This window comes from Spea bombifrons, chromosome 1 (genome assembly GCF_027358695.1).
Source record: "Spea bombifrons isolate aSpeBom1 chromosome 1, aSpeBom1.2.pri, whole genome shotgun sequence".
NCBI lineage: Eukaryota > Metazoa > Chordata > Amphibia > Anura > Pelobatidae > Spea > Spea bombifrons.
Window position 1 is genome coordinate 142,379,063 of NC_071087.1, and position 23,711 is coordinate 142,402,773.

Genomic DNA, 23,711 nt, shown 5'->3' on the forward strand with positions numbered 1-23,711 from the left:
GACACTTATGTGTTACAGAAAGTGTGAGGATCATATCCAAAACTGACAGCAGCAACCAATTCTTTGAATATTGGTCTATGATGCAAGTCTTCAGCTTGTCATTCGAAATGTTCAGCGCTGAAGACAGGTCACTTCACTTTGAACAGATTACAAGCTATTTAATAAGGTCAGACAGGTTTGTTAACCATTGTGGTAGTTGGCAGTTGTGATTTTAACACACCTAACTCAATATGTATTAATGGCCAACCTTTGCAATTCTGACAAGGGCTAGCCCTGCTCAAGGCATAGTTCAATCAGCAAGGTAACAAACTTCATAACACAGGTCCAGAAAAGCTCTTCTTCCTGGAGGGGCCTGCTGGATTTCCACATTCAAAGTTTTCTTGAATCATTTAACCAGTTTCCACCATTGCCACTTTCTTCTTTCTTTGTAATTAAAGTAATTCACACTGCCTGCAGTAATTAAAAGGAACTCTCTAATCCTACTTTAATTTGAAATGTTTATTTGGGTCCATTCTTTAGTTACTGGAGTAAGTAGAGGATTTCAGTTAACTCCTCCCCAGCTGCTGTTCGTTAAAGCAGGGAGCATACTGAAATATGCCGTCTGCAACGTTTACTAGGACTCCATTTCTACAGAACGCGATTGGCAGCAGCCAATCACACATATACAGTCCACTTGTGTCTGTCTTGATTCAAAAAACTAGCATACATGTGATTGGCTGCTGCTTGCCAGTGATCTTAATGTGAGTACTACAAGATGACTACATACTAACGCTTCCAGAAGAGGCAGCTGGGGACGACGAGCTCAATGAAACAGAAATCTAAGTTTCTAACTGCAATAACTAAACTTTGCATGCAGTAAAATGCACTGCAGTCCGTGCAAAACATTCTGATAAAATTAGATGAATACAGTTTTGAGGAATAGACCGTTTAAGTGCTCTGGTCTTTGATGCTGCCGTGTGTTTATACATCTACATAAAAATAATCACACTAAGCTAAAAACTCCACACAATCTATAGAATGATTTTTCAGCCAATGTGTGAGACTGGGTGTTCTATCAATGAAAGTTGAAAGTATCATATATATATAATTATATATATATATCCAGGTAAAATTAAAATCAGGGTATGGGAAAAAATACATTTTTATTTACATAGTTAAATAGTTCAGTGGAGAATTTCACATAAACTAGACTTCACATCTTGCTTGTCCCAGCTTGCACATCGTTGCATCTAAGCTACACGAGTTGGGCACACAGCGTATGCTGCAACCGGGTCCTTACAAAGAACAAAGATCAACACAAACAGCAGCAAATGTGAGGCTTCGCAAATGGTGTTCCTATAGGTGCTGCTGTATGACAACGATATAATCTCTGGCCTATTTATACAGTTTGGTCCGCATTTTGCTACTTGTGTATTTACACTGCACCAAATGTAAAAAAAACAACAAATAAACCAATTTAGAACACAGTAACATGTTGCCGCTCCCTGCCATTCTAACCAATTCTGGTAAAGGTCAGTCACTGTCATATTCTTCTATCTTCATATCTTCATCATCCATGTCCATGTGGGGTGTAACAGGCTGGGGCTGGCTGCTTGATAACTCACTCGGTACACCTTGACTGGAGGAGAGGGATGCATTCTGCCCGTTTCCAGCTACGATGTTACGTCCGGCTGCCTCATCCCTGGTTCTGCCGGGATCCTCATCCTCACCGCTCTCCGCATCGGGGAGACCCGGGTCTTTATCGGTGAGGGCTTCAAGCTTAAGCCTAGAGGAAAGTAAAACATACAGGACACATCTCAAACTAAGTGACTGTTACATATAGTAAATACAACGCACAGCTCATTCTAAAGAATGTTTTTTTTTAATGTTGAGTATCACTATATATTTATTTGTATATAATTATTTTCATAAACCACACCGTTTATTATTTAGGTTGAAAAGAAAAAAAATATTGTAAACAATATATCTTGTGTTCTGAACTGTATGTATATGTAACATTACTTTACAAATAAACACACGCTTTGGTTCTGGGTAAATGGGGACTTTACCTTCCTAAATGTTTTTTCAGGGGTAGTCGGCCAACATCTTGTATAAATGTGACTTGTGCTGAAAAGTAAAGATAACATCTTAATTAACTTATTTCCAATTTTTTTCCGTTTCCTTTTTAATAATTTGCAGAGATACAAGTCTGAAATAAATATAGCCACAAATCTACTCTGCAGTCCTAAAATAGGGAAAAATAATCAGTTTAAATACTAGGTTTTACAGTAATGAAGTGTCTGATTAAATTGCAATTTTTGTAGTTTCTCAATAGCAAGTAACAACCAAATTTAGATTCATGTATTAAACATAGTTTAAGGCAAACTGTATCACATGATATAATGCTGAAAATACATATATTATATACCATGTGTGTGTGTGTGTGTGTGTATATATATATATATATATATATATATATATATATATATATATATATATATATATATATATATATATACACACACACCTTAAAAAAATACTAAATATATTGTTCTCTCACATATGGGAATATACAACCTGTTTGCATCACTGGTGCACCTACTTTTGCAATTCACATTAACTTCATCATTCTGGCTTAGGGTGATAAAAGTATAATTCTCTCCACCCTAGGCTTTTCATCTAACAGAATACTCAATGCCAACTATATTTGTGATACATGGTTGGCAAAATAGGGCGGTCAAACCTCATTAATGTAACAGAGGGGCTCAAGAGTTAATAGACAGCCATGCTCCAACCTGCAGCAAAAGTTTTGCATTCTTAACTGTATAATCCAAGACTACCTTTAACGAAGGGAGTGTTTAAAATTAAATAAATGGCAGGTTGATCTATTGTGAGTTCATCTGACTAGGATGCTAGTAAAAAAAAAGCCTGATCCCTGTGAGATTATGACATCATACTCATGCTAATGCCACCCCCCCCAAAAAAAAGATGCCACTCAAAGGGTTAAACACACCATACTTCCAAAAGGTGGACGATAGCAGCCCTGGTATACTCAGAAAAGCTGTTTTACTTGTGTACACTCTAGAGAATCCTTGGCCCACTTTGCCAAACACTTACAATGTATGTTGTTGGCCCTGAAAGGGTTACATATTAGTTTTACAAATTAAAGATCTTGCCAAACAAAAATATATATCTCTGATTGTGGCTACAGGAAACCATATTTATCTGTACTTCATTTTTTTCGGGGAAATACAAACGCAACCAGTCTATTCAGAGAAACACAAAAATAAGCAAATATTATATGTTCCGGCAAACAGGAAGTTCTCTGCAAGACTTTGTGAAAACTTGTTTCTTTTAAAAAAGGAGCAAAGCAACTATTACAATAATATTTCTGTTTATTTTCTATTAGCGAAGAACATTCTGAGACTAGATTTAGGAAGTTGAGTTTACTCAGACCCCCATTGCCCTGCGGGATGCTCTTCCGCCTCTTTTAGCGATATGGCATGGACGGGTTATGGCTGGGTTCAATCCTAAACCCAGGAGCCAGGGCAGAGGGCACTGGGACCATCACTTGGGACCCCCTCTTGGTGTAGCAATCACAGCCTGTTCCCTTATTCTTGGAGAAAAAATAGAAATTTAAGGCATTGAATGTGCTTTACATGCAAATCATTTAAATGCATTCGTTAAGTTTAGAGAAGAGCTCATAAAGAGGTGAGGCAAGCTGCATTTTGCCATTACAAGGGGTAGCATCTAGCAGATGGAATCACCCCCAAAGGAAGCCTCTCTAGGGGAGTTTCATGGCATATATTTACATTACCTTGATTCCGCAGCGGATTTGTTAACATTGCTAGATATGGTAACACCTGGGTCTGAAGGCATAATGGTGAAGAACAGAAACTTGAGAAGAGTGATCTCGCAGCCAAGGAATTTTCCTGATGCTACAGACAAAGAGGAAGGAGAGAAAAAATTATTTCATACTTTGTGTTACAGATGACCGTGCTATGAGATCTTCCATCTTTAGCTTTTGACTCCATATGCCTGTTCATCAATTGTCATCCTGCCCGCTAATTCAGTATAAACTAATCATAAGTGCGTTGGCAGTAAAACGTTATATGTAAGCAGAGAAAAATAAGAGTATTACTTATAAACAAAGAAAATCAAACCAAATTACCTTTTTAAATACCAAGAGCCACTGTGGTTTGTGGAGAGGCCTAAAACCAACGCCTGTCTGACAGTTGGCAAACGCTCTGGCTCTATTAGAATGTATGATTCCCCTGCTGGCGACCGAAGAACCGTAAACACTCAGTGTGGAACGAGACTGTGGATTAGTAAATCGCAGATTAAGTGAACGACACATAATGACAACCTGCAAATGCATTATATAAAACCGTAACCAATAATCAGCCATTATTCAAAGGACACAGATACATTTAATTTGTTGTAACACGACACGACACGTGAGCTTATACATTCCACATACTGCAGTATGGCTCATGTGGTCACTTTGTTTGAGGGTCAAGTATGGCTCACGGGCCAGCAGGTGGACAACAATGGTATATAAAACAGATAACTTTATATCTGGAATGAATTGCCTCTTTAATGGCAATGCTGGTTTAAATAAGAAAATATATTTCATCTACTAAAATGAGCCATAGAGGTTGAATTTGTAAAAATGGATGTCCTTACATTCCAGTCTCCAGTGAGAACATCCGCAGCACTCAAATACTCCGTCGCCCGAACAACATCATCAATGTCCGAAAAGAAGTCCAAATAGTTTTGGTGCAGGTACAAATTGAAAAGCTCGCCGTTCATGTGCGACTTTTCTACAACCGACTGAAATGAAAACACAAGCGGAAGGACACAACTTAGTCGTAAGGAGCTGCAGACACTCAAGAGTTTTAATGCACTTCAAACATTATTCAGTGACGCGCTGTGCCCACGGTTTCATTACAAATGAGTCTACGTGCTCACCACGCACATAATAATAATAAGCAAACGGGAATCAATACAAATACTTTTACTTACACCATTGCAGTGATTCAGCTACCTTGAATTTATAGAACAGCATTAAGAAGATAAATGCCTCACCTCTGGGAGAACAAGCAGGAGGTCCCGGTTGTGTTCAGATAAGTGTGCAGGCAATTTATAAGCATCCGAGTCGGCTGGCAGAGTGTCGGCTGGCAGAGCTTCGCCTAGAAAACATTAGGCATTTAGCTTTGTGAATTGCAGCAGTTTGATTAAGATTTAAAGAGCACGTGTAAGGCACACATGATTGTGCGTTTAAGTTATACGCTGAGCTAGCCATTTCTCAGGCAAAAGCTTTTAGCGTACGTTTTGTTTACTAAGCCACAAGCTAAAACCGTTCCAATCAATAACACCGTCATGCATTATGAAGAATCTTTCCTAGGGTACTTGGGAATTGACTCACCAATATTACGATACATTATGTCCTCCGCCATACATAGCAGAGTCATTGAGATCAAATGTGTAATCTGATTTAATTTAGGATTTAGTGGAAAAATAAATATGCGTCGTGGCGTGCCAACCCTTGTGAGTTCTACTAAAAACTAAAGGATGAGCCAACCCCGCTTAATGCACAGATTACTCAATTATTAAATGTACTCCAAGTCACCCCACATCTCTGTACCACGCTAGATCTCAGCTTGATCACATTATCATACATCTGCATTTATTGTGTTGGGGACAGAACGCCAGGCATTGTATAAGCCTGCAGTGCACTGGTCAGGACGGACTATCAGGGACTATCACTGCGCGTTGAAGCTGTGGAAAACAGAATTAACATTGGCTCTTTAATTTATTGCCATGAATCAGAACACCAGTCCAAAAATTGTTTCTAACTCATGGCGTGGTAAGGGTTTATTGGTTAAAAAAAAAGAAAAAACACATATATATATAGATTTTAGAAACTCATTTTCATATATACCACTAAGAGCACCCCACTCTTTTCCAGCTACCTTTTAAGTCCCCAAGTGTATTCCCAATTTAAGTTAAGCATCCAGACCACAAAATGCTAGTTGAGTGTTCAGTTAAAGAAATTACAGATAATGTAAATGATTACACTAGCAGTTAATACACTTCATGTAAAGAAACAATGATTTCACAAGGAAATTTACATACGTTTACAGTAGAGAATTTTTCCCAGGGCTCGGAACAAAAATAGAGACGCATCTTTTCCACCGATCGCTTGAACTTGCTCTGTTTTTTCTCCCGGCACCTCTGATTTCTTTTTGTGCTTTCCTCTGGATGATGTTTTCTCAGTTCTTCCTTTCTTTTTAGACCAGAACTCACTTGCTACCGAAGAATCTAGAGGCAAAAGCAAATATAAACCGTGAACAATTTCCATCCCATGCACAAATTCATTCTTAGTTGTCATGGTAACTTGACATAACTCAAAGCACCTATATATATGGAAGTATATACTGAACTTTTAATAAAACTGCCTTAATAGAGGGATGAATGCATGCCAATAATCTACAACACGTGGAATACAAGTCATTTATTTGATTGTAATTTGTTTGTTGTCACACAAATACCTTGGTAATAATGTGTGAAAGCAGCACCTTCCAGGATTCCCAAACAAATTAAAGTGAAATTGAAAAAAGTGCAAGCAGATCATAATATAGTTTCGTCACAGATTAAAACTTGTAGAAATGATTATGTTTTAGTTTTCAAAACAAAGATATGACGTTCACTGATGTGCGATACACCAAGGGGTTAAACTGTCCCTGGATAAAGGAACAGTTTTACACCCTCACTAAAGAAGAATGCTTATTAAAGTTTTCTTTGAGAATTTTAACATGCATTTCAAAATAAAATAAAAAAAACACACAGGAACTAGAAAACGCAGCTGCCCTCCTGGCCCAAAAATTCTTGCCGCTGCCGGGAGACGCATTTGGCCGAATATATCTCATGCATGCAAAATAGCTGGAGGGCCGGGGAAGGCCAAAAACCCATAAGGGGGGGGGGTTCCTCCTATGAATTTGGAAAAGGAACATGAAAATAAAGGGACTATGCAGCTATAATTTGCATTACAGTGCAAATGGAGGATAGAGTGTCCCTTAATGAAGAGGACGCAAAAACACAAAAAGTTCCAGTTTGTTTCCACCTACCTTTCAATGCTGAGAACTGAAGACTATTAATGGCGCTTCTAATGTCCCCGGAACATCCAGTGCAGAGTAACTCCAGGGCTGCTTTATCAGGAATCACACATTTACTCCCTCCCTGTAAAGGAACAAATACAGAATGATTTAACAAACATCCCAAGGCTTGGCAAATGTTCAAAGCAAAAGTGAAGAGAGGCCAGTATAAATTCGGATGAAAACTATTTCATGTGCATGTGTGTGCAAAAATACAGATTTTTTATGTTGTTATGTTTACTGTAAGTAACAAAAACCGCATTAATACCTAACACATTAGGGACCAGTGCCATTTTTTTTTTGCTATATCGTTCCTTTGTTCCTTCAACCATTATTTCCAATTAAACCCACACAAATTATAGATATATTTTTAAGTATTACATGTATTCACAATTTTGCACGTATATACATTATACACACCTACTATAAAACAAACAAAAATATATATATATATATATATGTAACTTTTCATTATTAAAAATGTTCTAAACCATTACCCTACTATGTAATTCACCACTACCTGACCCCACCACACTAACTACACAATTTAACAATTTATTATAAATATACATACATATATATTATATATACCCCCCCCCCAAAGTGAATAAACTATCCTAAACCTCAGTAAGGATTTGTCTTTTTTTTGTTTTTTCATAACAGAAACCCGTCATTTCACCTTTCCCGTCATTCTTCATAAAAGCCCCAGACGGGCTGAAACGTTAAGTTTCAGTTATGATTATATAATAAGTAGTAGCTGCTGTTCAGTTTGCAATATCCAAACTCAAGTCCCACTGATTTCAGTGGAAGATCTGGCAAGGACTACGGTGCATTCGTATAGGAAGCATACTTAAGTACACTTCCTGTCTCAGTAGAAGAAGGGAGGTGGAGTGGGTGGTGTGGTAAAAATCTATTTTTTTTTTACTTTAAAACAAAAAAAAAAAATCACTAATTTGCACACAGTAAAATGTACTGTGGTATGCACATTTCTCCTCCCTGGAAAAAAAGGGTGGTGTTCGCATTAAATAAACTTTAATCTAGGTGATTTCCTGAATAGATTCTTACCAATTGTAAAATATAGGGGAAAATTCACCCATACATTTGTAAACCTGGGTTTTAATGAATAAATTCATTGGAAGACATACCCCACTGGCCTCTGCAGTTGCGATGCGAGTCAGAACTTTTAACATGCTTGTGGGAGCCACCGGATTGAAGCTGGGGTGGAAAAAAAGGGACAACATGATGGTGGAATTCATGCTTCAATATATGTTACCGATGCTTAAGAAATATCTATAAAACAAAAGGCTTCACCTTCTTAGACCACTAGCAGCAGCCATATCTGCCATTTTAATCAGGAGTTCAAACAAATAGAAATTACCATTAGCATCATCGAGCAATTATTCAAATTCTGTTTGATTAATCCTAAAATTGTAAGCTACCTTTACATGTGGCTGCAAATGTGTATAAAACACAACTTGGTATAGTGGTTTTGATTAATTTAAAGTGAACTTGTCAGCAATATAAACTTGGTGTCACTTTCAGGGCTAAATCATTGGATATTATATCGTGCTACCGCACAGTTTGCCGATTACTTTTTCTAATTTTCTGTTGAATCTTAGCACTAAGGTCCCTTCTTAATGTAGGAGGACAGCAGATCTCTCCATGCATGACCGAGTAAATGTATTCTGGGTGACTACACATGGAATCTGCTCATGGAAGCTGCATTTCACTATGGTATACGATGTTAGAGATGCTCAATTTCCTGCAGTCTACTGCAATGTTTTTTGCTGAATGCCTAAAATTTTGAACATCCTTTTCAAATGATGAACTGGAGTATTTTTTTTTTAAAAAACAACAATATAATCCAGAAAATGCAATCAACAAGGAAATACAAGCATTTAGTGTGAAAACAGAGCCTAAAAGCCATCCTAACAGAACCTAAGTGTACAAAAATGAAAACAAAAAATATTGATTGGTCCACCATTTATATAGCCATTTATTAACTAATAGCACACACATTTTCATGTAGAGGAGAAATTAGTTTTATTATTTATAGGAAAATGCATTTTGTACCAACCTGATATTGCTAACACACAGTTCGTCTTGGATTTCTTTCGGAAAGAGTCGTCTCTGGTGGCTATCTCCGCTCAGGCTGTCTGAGATGATAAACATCAGTGGGCACCGTCCTGTTCTGACAAATCTCCTAAAAGATTTAAGACAGAAAAGCCAATATCAGACTTCGTTATTTCAAAGTCCCTTTACAGCACTGTCTCAAATGGTTTTACAACTTACCTAAGGATGTCATGTAAACTTGATGGATCCCTATAGAACTGGTTTGGCATGTCCTCAGAAATTAAAACAGAAAATTACATTTTCAAATTATAGCAAAAGCAGATGCAATGAGATCCTCTCCTACCTTTCCCCTTTTTCCAGCCCAGTACCTCCTTCCCATTGTCTATTTTTGAAGAGGGGTTTACTGGCGAGAGGCTAGTTAGTCAGTTGGGAGGTTAGTTACCCATTAATATGCCAAATTACACGACCATGGTAGCACCAGTTAACAGTTTACAATAGATTAGCCACAACTACCTCGGTATACAAGTCATATGATGTATATCATGGAGCTTCAGTCACGTTAGTGTGTAGTGTTGGCCACCGCAACCCCAGTCTATAGCTACAATTCGCATGGCTGCTGATTATTGTAGATGCAGTCACCAATACTTAGTGTATCCCTCCCAAAAGACCTATCTTCAGTTAACAGCTACTATTCCCATAATAATCAACTAGCAATGGTGCTGTCGAACATCATAGGAGATGTAGTAAAAAAAAAAGTTTATATTGTGTAGTGTAGCTCTGTGAAGCAAACATTCTAACAAAAAAGAGGGTTAGTAGGAGGGTAGAAAAAAGGACCGGAACGGCTTGGAAGGTAGTTTTACAGCAGTTGTGGTAACAGTTGACTCAAATTGCTGATTTTACATTTCTCATGATGTTCAGCTAACCAAATGGATGGCTGAGAATCATGAGATGTGCATTCCATAGCAGCTGGATGATATAAAAACTAGCTATTGGTACTCCAGTTGTTGTGGTGCTTAACATACCAGACTGGCTGAGAGTAATAGGAAATGTAGCCTTAACAGCTGGAGCATTAACTAACCCTAGCTGCAATACATGTTTGAAATAAACTACCTCGTGTCTCCAGCATACAAACTGTGTATCTGCCCATGCTAGGACTATGTGCCTGTGAAGGAGCAGCTGCCAGAGTGAAAAGGATTTAACCAGCTAGAGGGAGAGAAACAGAGCAGACCAACCACTCTGACAGCAGGAGATGTACAGAATTAAATACAAGTTTTTGACAGGTGTTTTTTCTGCTCTATATGTCTGGTTAACCTACAGCCTGCCGTTTCTTCCTCTCCTGTTGCTCCAGTGGGCCTCTCTGGATTTCTGGGGAAGGGGTTAGTACTGGTCCTTAAAGTCTACAGCAGGACCCATGGCCAAACACCTTTACAGGGATTTGGAAAACTTGTTCCCGATAACTTCACATACATTTACTATGTATTTCCATATATAAGATAAAAATTTTATTTCGTTTTTACAGAAACTTACATCAACAAGGATTAGTTTCTTATCGGTGGCAGAAGATTCTCCAATCATTTGCAGTTTGTTATATTTGTTCGCTCTTAAGAGGAAATCCTGAAACAGGGAAGTCTGAGACTGACCGCTGAATGTCTGCAATCCCACACCTGGAAGAAATGGCAACAAAAACCATCAAAACCTATAACTTAAACAGGGAGGGTAGCTTCATAGCATGAATGAAAAGCCATTTCAAAGGGGTTTTCAGTCTGATTTGCAAAATTTGAAAAACTTACAATGTGATCTACTAATCACACGTCTTACTGAAAACAACTTGAATCTACTTAAGTATACTTTAAATCGCAGAAATAAAATGTTAGCGAACATCAGCAATGTTTCATCCTACAGGGACCTTTACCTCGATTGTACACTTCAGGTTCATCATTTTGCTTGAACTCCTGCATTATTGGATTGATCCATTCCTGGATTTGAATTCCCATTTCTTGAGCTAGAACTTGAACAGTTGCTGTTTTTCCACATCCTGGAGGCCCAGTAAGTAATGAAATTGATCCTCCCTGTAATTAAAAGAGGGCAAATGTGTAACAGGTGTCTTGTTATTATGAAATAATCCTATAAACATCAGCAATATACAGTCAGAGGATTGATGAGCTGGATGCTAGAAAAGACAAAACTAGCACAACCTTTGCAATGCTAATATATAGTTATTCTTTACCAATATCAAGCAATAGATTTACTCTTGGGCTTGTACTCTAGCTTGTTAGGCAAACACATCTAATATGCCCTGTGTAAAAGACTGTATGTGACATAACAAGTGTTTCACAGGCTGCACGCCAACCATTCGTCACATGAATCTGCTGACAAGCATGCCTCTGCAAGACCGCCCAAGGGGCGCACGCCCGAGACCCACGGCGCCTCCTTCAAGCATCTGACTATGTATGTGATATACTCACAATTATATATTTAGTATCTTTTATTTATATAGCGCCAACAATTTACGCAGCACTTAATGCAATATATATACTCAAGGGGTATGACAAGACGAGAACTGACAGACTAAGACAAACAGATACATTAGGTGGAGAGAACCCTGCTCGCAAGCTTATTTTTCAGTCAAACAGCTGAATTAGTGAATTAATTTTTTTAAAATTATTATTATTTTTATTGTTGTTTCATTCTCATGACACAGAAGCCTTTTGACATCTAAGAGCTGTATACATTGTACAGAAAATATAAGGCTCATGTTCGCATAGATCATGTTATTTTTCATTAGGTGCACAAACACTGGAATGTCATTCTGTTTGACACAGAAAATGACAATTACTCATAAAATTATTGGAAAATAATAAGCAATAACAACACTTCGAACAAACCTGCTTCCGAGATCCCTGTCCAATGTGTGCTCTCAGCCAAGCATCAACCTCTTCGACTTTCTTCTTATGCACGGCAAGGTCTGCCTAAATATAATCATCAGAACAGAACCGTGAGCTGCAGGCGCAAACAATATTTCAGGGTGATTATTGAACGTAAGCCTAAAGTACAGCTGTAAAAACAAATGTGTAAAGAGTTAAACACTATGACTGCCTTAGCACTGGCCCATTAGTGTCTAGTTTAGAAGGCTTTGGTGTTTGGCCAACCGGATTTTTCTATATTAAAAAAATATAATAAATGACCTGCTGGTGCTAAAGAAAGTATATTCAAAAATATTTCCAGGTGTATTTGAAGACTAAATGTTATCCCCTTATGTTATTTAATTTACAAAGAAAAAGGACCAGTATATAACATGTTGACAAGATTAAAGCCATCAGCACAGGCCATACAGCTTTTAGATCAATGTGGAGAGTCTCCTGCCACTCAAAATGCACAGGCAGGTCGGCCAGACAGCTAAACCAGGGCAACACAGGCTCTGTTTGTCGGCTACCTGTCTGACATATCGGCAAAGTCCCCAAAACAAACTGTAATATTCTGTACACCTATGAAGATATTCAGCAGTTTCCAGCTACAATAGTCATTTACAATATTAACCCCTGCTGGATTTCTGTTCTATTTGTCATTATTCTAATGGACAAATTGTGCTTTTCTTTCCAAAATAAGGACATTTTTAAGTCACCCCAAACGTTTGATTGGCTGTGTATACTAACACCAATAGTATTATCAGGCATGCTGGAAACTAAAAAGAGCCACTATGGATCTCATTCAGAGTCCATATAGAAATAGACCTAAAACACAAGCGTGACAGAGTTGGGTTTCAGGTAAGCGTAACACAATCCATTTCTAGGCCCAATTTTCTCCTACCTGCGATTCAGGCTTGTATTTATCAATCCATGGGTCATTTTGTGACTGGTTTGAGGTTTGCTTTATATGAATTGCTGTACGCTCTGTGGAAAAGGGATTTGCTCTCTTCTTGCTCTGTGCTTTAGCATTTAACAAAGATTCATTGTTGTTTTTCACACTTTGTTTAACTTCTCTTGTACCTGGAACTTTGCTGGTGTTTCCAAAGAAGTCGTCAAATGAAGGCTCAACCCAATCTGTAATCTGAAGACACATTAAAGCATGACAAATTTCTTAGATTTGTTTAAAACCTGCTGTTTGGCTTGTAACCGAAGTTCCACAAAAGTTATAAATGGACAATCATTTCAAGCTCAAAGCACGTCGGCTCTCTGTGTCGTCTTCTTCTTCTTTAAGATCCCATCATACATAACCAGAGAAGATCTAGTAATGAAGACACTGCAAAGGTCTGTATCTTACTCCGCAATAGGTGTAGGCAACAAATAGCTTTCTGAATGCTGTGGAAGTTATTATTATTTATTGTTTTATATAGCTTCATAAAATTCCATAGCGCTATACAATGGGTAGACAGGACATAACAAGTAGTATGTAACATAACAAATTGACTTAGAGACAACAGGTGAGGAGGGCCCGGCTCAAACGAGCTTACAGCCTAGAGGTCCCACAATCTCAAACCAAAAGGTGTGTGTACATGCCGTGGAAGTGCAGAAACCATTAAACAACAGCCATTTTACCTTGCTTGTCTTGTATGAATGGGTTAAATGTGCATGTGCGGTATGTTTTTGCTGTAAGTGCCTTGTTGCGAAAAAATTGAAAGTTCTCCACACCAGAGAAGTTGTCCCTTTCCTGACCTCTGTAAAATTAGTACCTACTAGTAAAACAGCAGAACTCACATATCGGCTTAAACAGGACTATGATTATATTTGGTAGTCTACATCCCCAGATGTCTAGTTTTTATGCTAACTTTTAACTAACTTTAAACTTGATAAAGACCTCATCGTGAGGGCGAAACGTTGTTGTCTTTCTCCTTCAATAAATCTGCTTGATGGAACCCTTGAGTGCCTGGAGCCTTTTTCTATTTTAGTTTTTATGCTAACCAACTTGCGGTTTTTGCCTATATATTGTTAAAGAATTAAGGAGGGGGTAGAGAAGTCTGCGAGTCGGCGTACACTTGAATAAAGAAGATCCTGCTTATTCAACTCATTGTACCGGTTTCGTCAAATTTGTTGCTGACATTCACAATGGGCACCAACATGAAAGATATTCCAAATACCTGTCTTTCCAAGTAAATTGTTATTGTTTTCATTCACTGGTCTTTTTAGAAACAAGACAGATACAAGTAGCATATTTACTGCTATTATTATCTTAAGGTGTTACAAAGTAAATAGTACAAGCACAATTAAAAAGTCTACATTCTGAAAACGTGACACTTAAGGTCATGTGGCATTCTCCCAAAACAAATAAATATCAATGCCGTGTTCTCCCTTACCTTAGCAGAAGTTACCTTCCTTCTGAAGGATGCTTTTGACATTATCAATCTGTATCATTCCCATCAGCTCAGGACAGCATTACATACGATGGCAGACTGTTAGCCTGGAGAAAGAACATAAGGCTTTGTTATTATGTAAACTGTACAACGAAACTAGAAAAGTACAGTAATTTAACACTTTATAAGCTACTTTACACTATTTCGGGTAATATCTCGAAAAGGCCAGCCGGAGCCCATTTTAATGGAATGTGATGATTTGGGGAAACTGGGGGAATAGGGTTTGACATGCGGAGCATACGGTGGCTAGGTGTAAACAAATATCCACAGACGTGTTAGCGTAACATAAGAAACAAACACACGACATATAACTTTAAATTATTTAACAGTTTATCGACTACTGGTGAGACCTCTCCCTGTCCCCCCCCCGATGTGTTTGGCGGACATATGGTATATTTTCTGTGCTCATACATAGAAAGCATTGGCGACAGGCAGCAGCATGAAATATTTCACATCAGCGCGGAGCTTCCCCATAAGTCAAGTGATTTCTAAGTATAGTAAAGGTATATTATGGCTCTTAACATGCATTATTTGGAGAGACTCCTGCCCGGGACACTGATTGTCCCTTTAATATACATATATGAACTTGAAATATCGATCATCCTTTCTTGGCGGTTTCTATTAGTAACGGGACGTGAGCTGGCCAGCGTTTACAAACTGGCTCGACAACCATGTTGTATATTTCTGTAAAGCAAAAGTAAAATACAGAACTGCAGAGTTTCTTCTTGGTTTTCCATTACAGCAGCTCAATGATTTTTCTTATTCGTACGCTAGAAATAAAAGCCAATTCCTATTAATGTTATAGAGGATGCAGATATATGTTTTAGGGAATACAGAGACATTGCATAGCACAGGAAAGTATGTATCTGGTCCAGCTTCAGACTAAAGGCTCTATTTATTAAAGCAGGAGATGGCAGGACGGTCTGTGATTTCAACTCCCTAACTCACTATGCATTATAAATGACAGACTCTGCAAAAAGGGCTCAACTGGCCCTGCATAAGGCATAGTTGTCAGTGAGCTGATATACCCCCTCGCTAACTTATATATGCATTATAAAGGGCCACCTCAGCTCATAATTTCAGGTAGACAAAAGTGAAACTGTCCAGCAAACTCAGTCTCTAGTAAACACACCGCCGAGCATAATAACGCAAATGATTCCCAGCGAACCAGACATCATTCCTTACACTGCATTACCCAATGCCTATAGGAAACTAAACTGACGGTTATTGTGGGCCTCTGGCCCTCCCCATGTCAATTCAAACGTTAAAAGGCCCCGCCCCCCAGTGAACGCACAGCGATATCCCTATCTCTCCGTTACCGCGGCTCTGCGGGCGGGTAACCCGTTGTGCTCTTCGCTTATTGTTCTCACTGACACCGCGACCCCAACTCCAATCACGCAAGTCAAAAGCTAGAAAACTTTACCCATCACACTACGACAGGCGCACGCATTCTACGTCACCGGCGAATCAGTGACGTTCCAGCAGCCTTCCAAAGAGTTCTAAGTGGCAGAAACACAAACGCCAATTACTGAGCCATTTCTGGGCCCTACAGTCAGCAAAATATCGCCGTGAACACTGTGAGATTGTTTCCATAATCGTATAGTTGTGGATAATTTCCAGAGAGCCCAATATTTCTGTGGGTTTTAGCAATACTACGGGAAACATAAAAACAGAATTGTCTCTTGCGAATAACACTCTTTGCTGCTGGAGTTAGTACGCGAGACAGGCGTCGCGTGTCAGTGGTAACACGTGCGTACGCAGAGAGGGACCTGTTCTGGCAACATGAAGCATCCGAACATCCTGCTCACAGGTGAGGGGGACGCGGGACACATTAATGAGGAGGCACTGTACGGAATGCTTAACGTGGAGCCGTCATATGAATTGAATGGTGCAAAAGGCCTCCGCCTGTTCGAAGGTCCCAACGTACACATAATTCTTATATACAGCTCCTGTATTATAATAGGCCTACCATCCCATAACAAGTAGATTAAAACGAGATTGTTTCTTTAAATGGTCGTGGGTAAGGCTACTGGGTACTCTGAGGCTCCATAACAAAAACAGAGTGACTTCTGTCTACTAAAAGTATATCAACCTAAAAGGAAGACTGTGTATTGGGGTTCTACCGGTTCTTATATTAAAGAGGGTCCTGGAGATGAGGTCGCGGTATGAGGTCATTAAGTGCATGTGGAAAGGACTACCTGTAAGCATGCTGTACTGGCCGTGTACGTTCTTGTGTGCGGTAACTGCTCGTGGGCACGCCATCACGGCTCGTGCAATTTGTTTTCTCTCTTTCACACGCTGTGATAGTCTGCAAATTGACCATCTCTGGACCATCTGCCAAACACCCTCTTCTCTCTCTGATCGCCGCCTCCTAAAACATAACCTTCCAATCTGTAACTATGACTCTCCTGCCACATTAAAAAGATCCTTGCAAACCAATAGAAAACTGTGACCCCCCCCACACACACCTACCAAAGCCATGCCGCTCTAAACAGAAACCCACCACCACCTCTGAGGGTGCGCGCATGCAGCTGAGTGTCCATAGAGGAAATTACGTTTGCCCGAGGACTCCCTACGCTACAAATCCATGCCCCGGTCCTATCCCTTTGCTGTATAAACAGTTTTACGTTCTTCTTTTACTTACTTCTAGTTGTTACTTATAAAGTGATGTTTAGGCGCTTCACAGGTGTCTCGTTGTGAACGCGTGATCTTATAACTATGGTATGTACGAAAGAGAAATAAGACATCCAGCCTACATTCAAGCCACATTATAGAAAGATAAACATTTCTTGAATATGTACAGGTTTAATAGAATATTTTATTGGGTTTATGGAAACCAAAAAATGGAAGAAAAAAAAAAGCGGGATCCAAATATAGGGGGTTTGTTTTCACAACAACGCATAATCCTTCATAACAAAGAGCCAAATAAATCTGATGGAATACTGTGGTCTTATCCGATCTTGTTTGAGTATATCTAGGACTTGCCTGTTTTCAGTGGTCCTTTGCTGTGTTTGTTCTACTGAGCCCCCTTTTGCATATATGATAATGCCCCTTATTGAAGCAGTAACCCTAGGAAGTTCCCAGGCAAGTATATGACACAAAACCCTTTTAAAATGCTCACCAGCCATGGTAGAGTGTGCCTAAGCTAAACAAACAATGTTTTTATGGGTCTGTTGGTGAAATAAATATTTCTAGAGTCTCTCCCTCCATTGATTTTTATTATTGGTTGTAGCACTGAAATTACCATATTGTACAATAGAATCTATGGGCTTTTCAGACATCAGAATACCTTTAGGGTGACATCAGGCCTATACGTTAACCTTCAGCAATTTAAAGAAATAATGGCATTAGAATCGTATGTTCTATTCACCTCGCCAACATTAATCTATGGCTCAAGACCTACATACTAACCCTACGTTTACTCAGTTCTGTGACTTGTTTCTTGTCTGCGGCATTCAGTACATGCTATCCGTAGTTTTCCTTTCAGCACCGAGCATGATATAAGTGCAAAGCAATACTATTGAACTCTCAACCAAAATGATTACTCCCCAAAAGGAAATGTGTACCACCTGGGGTAAAATGTAATATGTTTTAGTTAAGAACTCTTCAGCATACTCTATATATACATGTGTGTGTATAATATATATATATATATATATATATATATATATATATATATATATATATATATATATATATATTACAGCCTATCCCCAGTAAAAAAAAAAATTGGTTTCACGTTGAATTTGCTTAACACGAAACAGCTAAACGTATAGCATACTGGCTTAATTGGTTAATTGTACTTACATTTATTAATAGCATTATTATTAATACATATGCCTTACTGTGTTTTGTAGGCACTCCTGGTGTTGGAAAAACCACTTTGGGCAAAGAGCTTGCTACGAGAACTGGGTTAAGTTATGTCAGTGTCGGAGACCTCGCAAAGGAAGGTGTGTAACCAAAATATTTTGGCAGGGGGAATGAACGTTGATGAGGCGTCCATAAGGAAGAAGACTGTGTACGCACCATCGGTGTGCCCCACAAACTGTGCTGTGATAACTTTACAATTTCTTGTTCTTTAGGTAACCTGTATGAAGGATATGATGAAGAATATGATTGTCCTGTTCTTGATGAAGACAGAGTAAGTTTGTTTACTTGGAACTCCCCGTGTATAAAAGTATAGGGAAGTGCTGTTTCTGAGATAATTTGTCTATTTCCTTATAGGTGATTGATGAGTTGGAGGATAAAATGAGCGAAGGTGGAGTCATAGTGGATTATCACGGTTGTGACTTCTTCCCGGAGCGTTGGTTCCAAATCGTTTTTGTCCTGAGAACTGATAATGCCTTGTTATATGAGAGACTGGAGAGCCGGTAAGACCCTGAAACTAATGCTGCGTGGTTTCTCCATCATATCCGGGACTCTAATGCAACTGACACAAGACGGGCATTTGTTGTGCTCATGTCAGCTGTGTCAGAGCGACATATTGTCAAGCGAACCCTCCTGCAAAATTTAATATAATGGCTATGAGTATCGACGTTACATGTCTGTTTTTTTGTATTTTTATATAAACAGCAATCAGTGGAAACCTATCCTAATATAAAAACATGTTTATGCCTTAATTTTCCTCAGTTTCGACTGCTCTGATGTTTCTTTAAAAATGTAGCAGCCAAGTCTGGCACTCCAAAAATAGGGGTGCATTCCGTATCTTGGCAATATTGTACAGTATACTAAACATGCTACAGGAATCAGGTTTTGAAATGTCTTATATTACCAGGGGATACAAAGAGAAGAAACTGCAGGACAATGTGCAGTGCGAGATTTTCCAGACGATTTATGAAGAAGCTGTGGAGTCGTATCAACGTGAAATAGTGCACCAGCTGCCCAGTAACTCACCAGAGGATCTAGAACAAAATCTGGATCAGATCACACAGTGGATTCAGCAGTGGATAAAGGATAACAACTGAAAATCAGACAATTTACCATTTACATGATCACAGGCCCCTCAAAAGTCTTGACAGGACACTTGCATTCAAATTCAACAATTTGAGGATTAGCAGTGTAGCTTTTTTCTGCATTCACCCTTCTGTGTAAATACTGTAAAGTGAGGCAAATGCACTATTTTCCAGAGATTTCACACTGTTATGCTGTAGCCTGTTATAATGCTTCTAAAATCCATCTGATGGGGGAAATTGGTTACAGTACAGATGAGATATGACTGTACTCCAGAGACCAACCAGTTTGTCATGGAGCACCAGTATAGATTCCATAATGTTCCCTGTGTAGGTTGCACAGTGGAGAAACATACAACTATTGAGATGTCTCACTGCAGTCATAAAGTGTTAGTTTTGATGGAGCAACCAAAAAAAAGCATTTATTTTTACACCAGGATGTAGGAGGTAAAGTGCTGAGCACTACGCATGCTCGTGGCTGTCTGCTCTCCACGCCCGTGGCCAGTATACACCTTCTGCAGCTAAAGGATGGTGGCGGAGAAGCCAGCAGAGGCACGTGGTGACACAGCGCATTCATGTCGTTGTTGGCACTTCTGCCCCCCTCATTCAGTTTGATTGGATGTATTCTGACCGCTGTGGAGGTATTTGGCAGCAGCCGTAGGGTATGTGTTTTTTGTGAATGCCTAATTTGATAAGCAAGGTTGTGTGTGTAAACATTTAGATGTCTCTTTCACCGCCATTATATTTAATATTTGATGATGTCATGATGTCCATGATTATGGTAATAAGATCTCATTTTATTATGAGACTGATATTTTTGAAAGGTTATTGCTATAAATAATATTGCTTATGTACCTATTTCCAAAAGTTTATAGTTGCGCCTTTTTCCCTTTTCGATGCCTGTGGTATATTTTCATTATTGTTGTGCGGGTGTCTGATGGTCAAATATCCCAAACTCTTGGCCCAAACATACACATACATATTTGCCAAACATTGTTTTGTGCACACTATACATCATACTTCATACATCTTTGACCATCAAGTCCAGTGCTCGTCATCTCACGTATGCTACAGGGCTAATTCCGGATGCCAAAGTTTAGTCAGTTTAGTCAGCAGTTCGGTAATCTGTAACGGCTGATTAAATTATTATAAAATACTAAATATTCTTGCTAAGCTCCCATCGATATGTATGGAGCTGACAGTTACCAGGTACTTGTGAGATGTAGATGGGCATTGATTCATTCATTCTTAGAAGTATTCTGTCTCCATGCACTTAATTCACATCCATCCTTGTGACAAGAACACCTACGTATTGACTCACAGACTAAAAGCTTGCATGTTGTCCACAAAAGTAAGACCTACTAGCTTTACTATTAAGCATCTTCGGTCGATCATTTGCTCATTGGAGGATTTACTTTTTAGTAATGGTAGAACTGTGAATTTGCAGAAATCTACAATGTCCGCCTGTCTGTTATACAACTATGGTCTACGGTTGATATCATGTAAAAAGAAGTTTAAAGGAGTCTTTAATTTCCATGTGACTGCTTGCCCTTACATTTATATTTCACATAGGTGAAGGAAGATTACTTCAACGTGAGGAAGGAATTGGATTTTGTCAGTTTTCTCCTTGTCATTGGGGTCTCGTCACTTAAGGGAAATCTGCGGTTTTAAGTGACTTTACTAATTATTATAAAGGGCCGATACTAGCTATCAGTTTAACTAACTGAGCTGAACCAGTGGCTGTTCCTTTAAAACACAATATAAAAATTGATTGTACCAATACAATGTATTCTCTTCAACTGAAGATGCCATCTAAATTTAGATGTACAATCTATAAGACGGTGGGGTAGACATTGTATAGGTTGGTGAATGCAGTAAAATCTCTTGAGTACTAAGTACAGATTACTAGGGTCACGTTAACATGAATTTTTCAAAGACATTATTATTATTAGACTTTATTTATAAAGCGCCGACAGATTCCGCAGCGCTGTGAAAAGACATTCTGTTTTCTTTTAGAACCAGCTTTTGCATAATATGGTGGTTTTCGGGCTGATAGATATTAGTTATTTGTATGGGTTCTATCTCTGTTATCTTAGCCCAGTCTACTACCAGACTCCCTTATACTGCCTGTGGTAAATAGAATGGCTTGGTCATAATCACTAAGAGGGACCCTCTGACTCATAAAAGTCTATGGAGAGAAGGACTTCATTAGTATTGCCATAAAGAATCTGCTTAGTGTGACCTTTAAGAAGGAAAAGTAATCCCACCCAAAAAAAATTCTGCAATGGCAGCTTCCAGATCTTCTCCCGTGGTTCACCCCCTTTAAGCAAGCTCTTTATTGTCTTTTAATTAAATATTGCTTGAATCTATGGTTGTCATTAGTTTTTATTTGTAGAATAGCCAATTTCAACAAAACTTAAAACAGCTGATTTTATTTGTAATTGGCCGATGATTGAGTGTATATCGATAACGAATGATTGTGTGTTGATTCAAATGATTTCAGTCTGAAATACTCACCTGAATAGTGTGTAGATATCACAATTATAATCATTGCATTGTGTGCTTATCATACATATTTAAGAAACATTTCTCTATTGCCCTGTTTGTTTGCAATAGTCTACATGATGTTCAGTAAAAACACAGCAGTAATAATGTCCTGTATACAAAAGAGGGAAATCCACAATAAAGAGGGGTTTAAATAGTTTGCAATATGAAAGTTGCAGACAGGCTTGCAGCTCACATGGCATTCCTGATCATCTTTAGGGCGTTTGTAAGAGGGGGATATTATTACTATAAGGCTAGATTTCCACTTGGTTTTTTTTTTGCTAAAAACGCCAATAGCGCCACCTGGCGTTTTTTTTGTGAAAAACGGCTGCAGCCAGATGTTAGCTGTAATTCAATAGGAAATCGCAAAATGCCATTTCCACTTGGCGTTTTTCTGTTTGGCGTTTTTTCAGTCCTCTTTGGCTTTTTTGGGCTCTGTGGCAGTTTTTCAAAATTTCTGGCGTTTTTTGCAAGAAATCTTGGCGTTTTTCTCCAATAGAAGTCTATGGGAGAGAAAAAACGCCATGAAAAAGCCATGTGGGTTTATTGCCTTGGCGTTTTTTATGGCGTTTTTTCCACAGTTACAATGCAGAGGATGGACCCAGTATCTGTGTGTCCTACGAGAAATAGGCTGAAAACAAACAGTTTCACACAAAACAAAGTCCTGGACTGGTTCATATTGAATTTTACACCATTTGGAACAAACATGCCATTACAAACAAACATACGCGACCGGATCCTGCGTGCCAAAAGCAACAGCAAACAATTTGCACCATCATTTGGGGCCAATCTTCCCAGAGGAGCAGACATTCGGAATAAAGCATGCCTTACAAACCACAGAAAAGAGACAAAAGGGTCTACCAAGTAAATGACATCAGGAGAGGGCAGATACTTGCCATTTATCCTAATCCCTTTTAGCTGGGTGAAACTTCTAACTTGTAAAGGCTGGAAAAACTGCCTAAGGTCAAAAAAAGCAATTTCCACAGAAAGGCAAAAACTCCAGAAAAAACTGCAGAAAAAAGTTTTCTTGGCGTTTTTCCTGGCGTTTTTCATCAAGAAAAAAACGCAGGACAAAAACCCAAGTGGAAACCTAGCCTAACGGTGTGAGCTTAGCTGCTTTCCCCCTATCATTTGAACATCATGTAGACTATTGCAAACAAACAGGGCAATAGAGCAATGTTTCTTAAATATGTATGATAAGCACACAATGCAGTGATTATAATAAACACCTAGATAATAGACCAAGGCTTATAAATAAACAACACTGTTTGGGTTTAGATGTTAAAATAGTTGAATGGATGAGGCAGTGGTTCAGCGACAGGGGACAGAAGTCCTGGGATGGGTTTTCGGTATCGCTGAATGTCTCCATAAACAAGAGGAGGTAGCAGCTAATTAACAGCCTATGGGTTTATTCACTAGGATCACGAGTTGTTTGTGAATCAATCAGGCCATCTTCTCCTGTCCCCTTACCCTTAAAGAAGATCTTTCTATAGAATTAGTTCACATCGCTAATAAATCCAATAAATCATGAGGTTGATTGATATGTAGTCATTACTTTTTTGGTGGCTCCAAGCCTGCAGTACAGAATATAAAAAAAAATCTCATGTATTATGTATATGATAGACTGCAGGCCAGTATCTAGTACCCACCTTTAACTACTAC

The 23,711-nt window shown here is 38.7% G+C and overlaps 2 protein-coding genes across 2 annotated transcripts; one reads left to right on the plus strand and one right to left on the minus strand.

The window, feature by feature from the left end:
* Positions 1-1,125: 1,125 nt before the first annotated feature.
* RAD17 (RAD17 checkpoint clamp loader component) lies at positions 1,126-16,015 on the minus strand. The gene is made up of 17 exons (XM_053475360.1): positions 15,876-16,015; positions 14,500-14,603; positions 13,017-13,256; positions 12,095-12,178; positions 11,122-11,278; positions 10,737-10,873; positions 9,429-9,481; positions 9,214-9,339; positions 8,282-8,351; positions 7,110-7,221; positions 6,118-6,303; positions 5,068-5,171; positions 4,666-4,812; positions 4,151-4,297; positions 3,797-3,917; positions 2,049-2,106; positions 1,126-1,765 (listed from the first exon to the last, which is right to left on the minus strand). Exons 2-17 carry the CDS (start codon positions 14,539-14,541, stop codon positions 1,513-1,515), a joined length of 2,037 nt encoding a protein of 678 aa, XP_053331335.1. The 5' UTR covers positions 14,542-14,603; positions 15,876-16,015; the 3' UTR covers positions 1,126-1,512.
* A 262-nt stretch (positions 16,016-16,277) lies between these two features.
* On the plus strand, positions 16,278-20,547 carry AK6 (adenylate kinase 6). Its single transcript, XM_053457863.1, has 5 exons — positions 16,278-16,366; positions 18,414-18,506; positions 18,639-18,697; positions 18,781-18,926; positions 19,331-20,547. The coding sequence occupies exons 1-5, from the start codon at positions 16,339-16,341 to the stop codon at positions 19,518-19,520; spliced, it is 516 nt and encodes a 171-aa protein (XP_053313838.1). The 5' UTR covers positions 16,278-16,338; the 3' UTR covers positions 19,521-20,547.
* Positions 20,548-23,711: the final 3,164 nt, after the last annotated feature.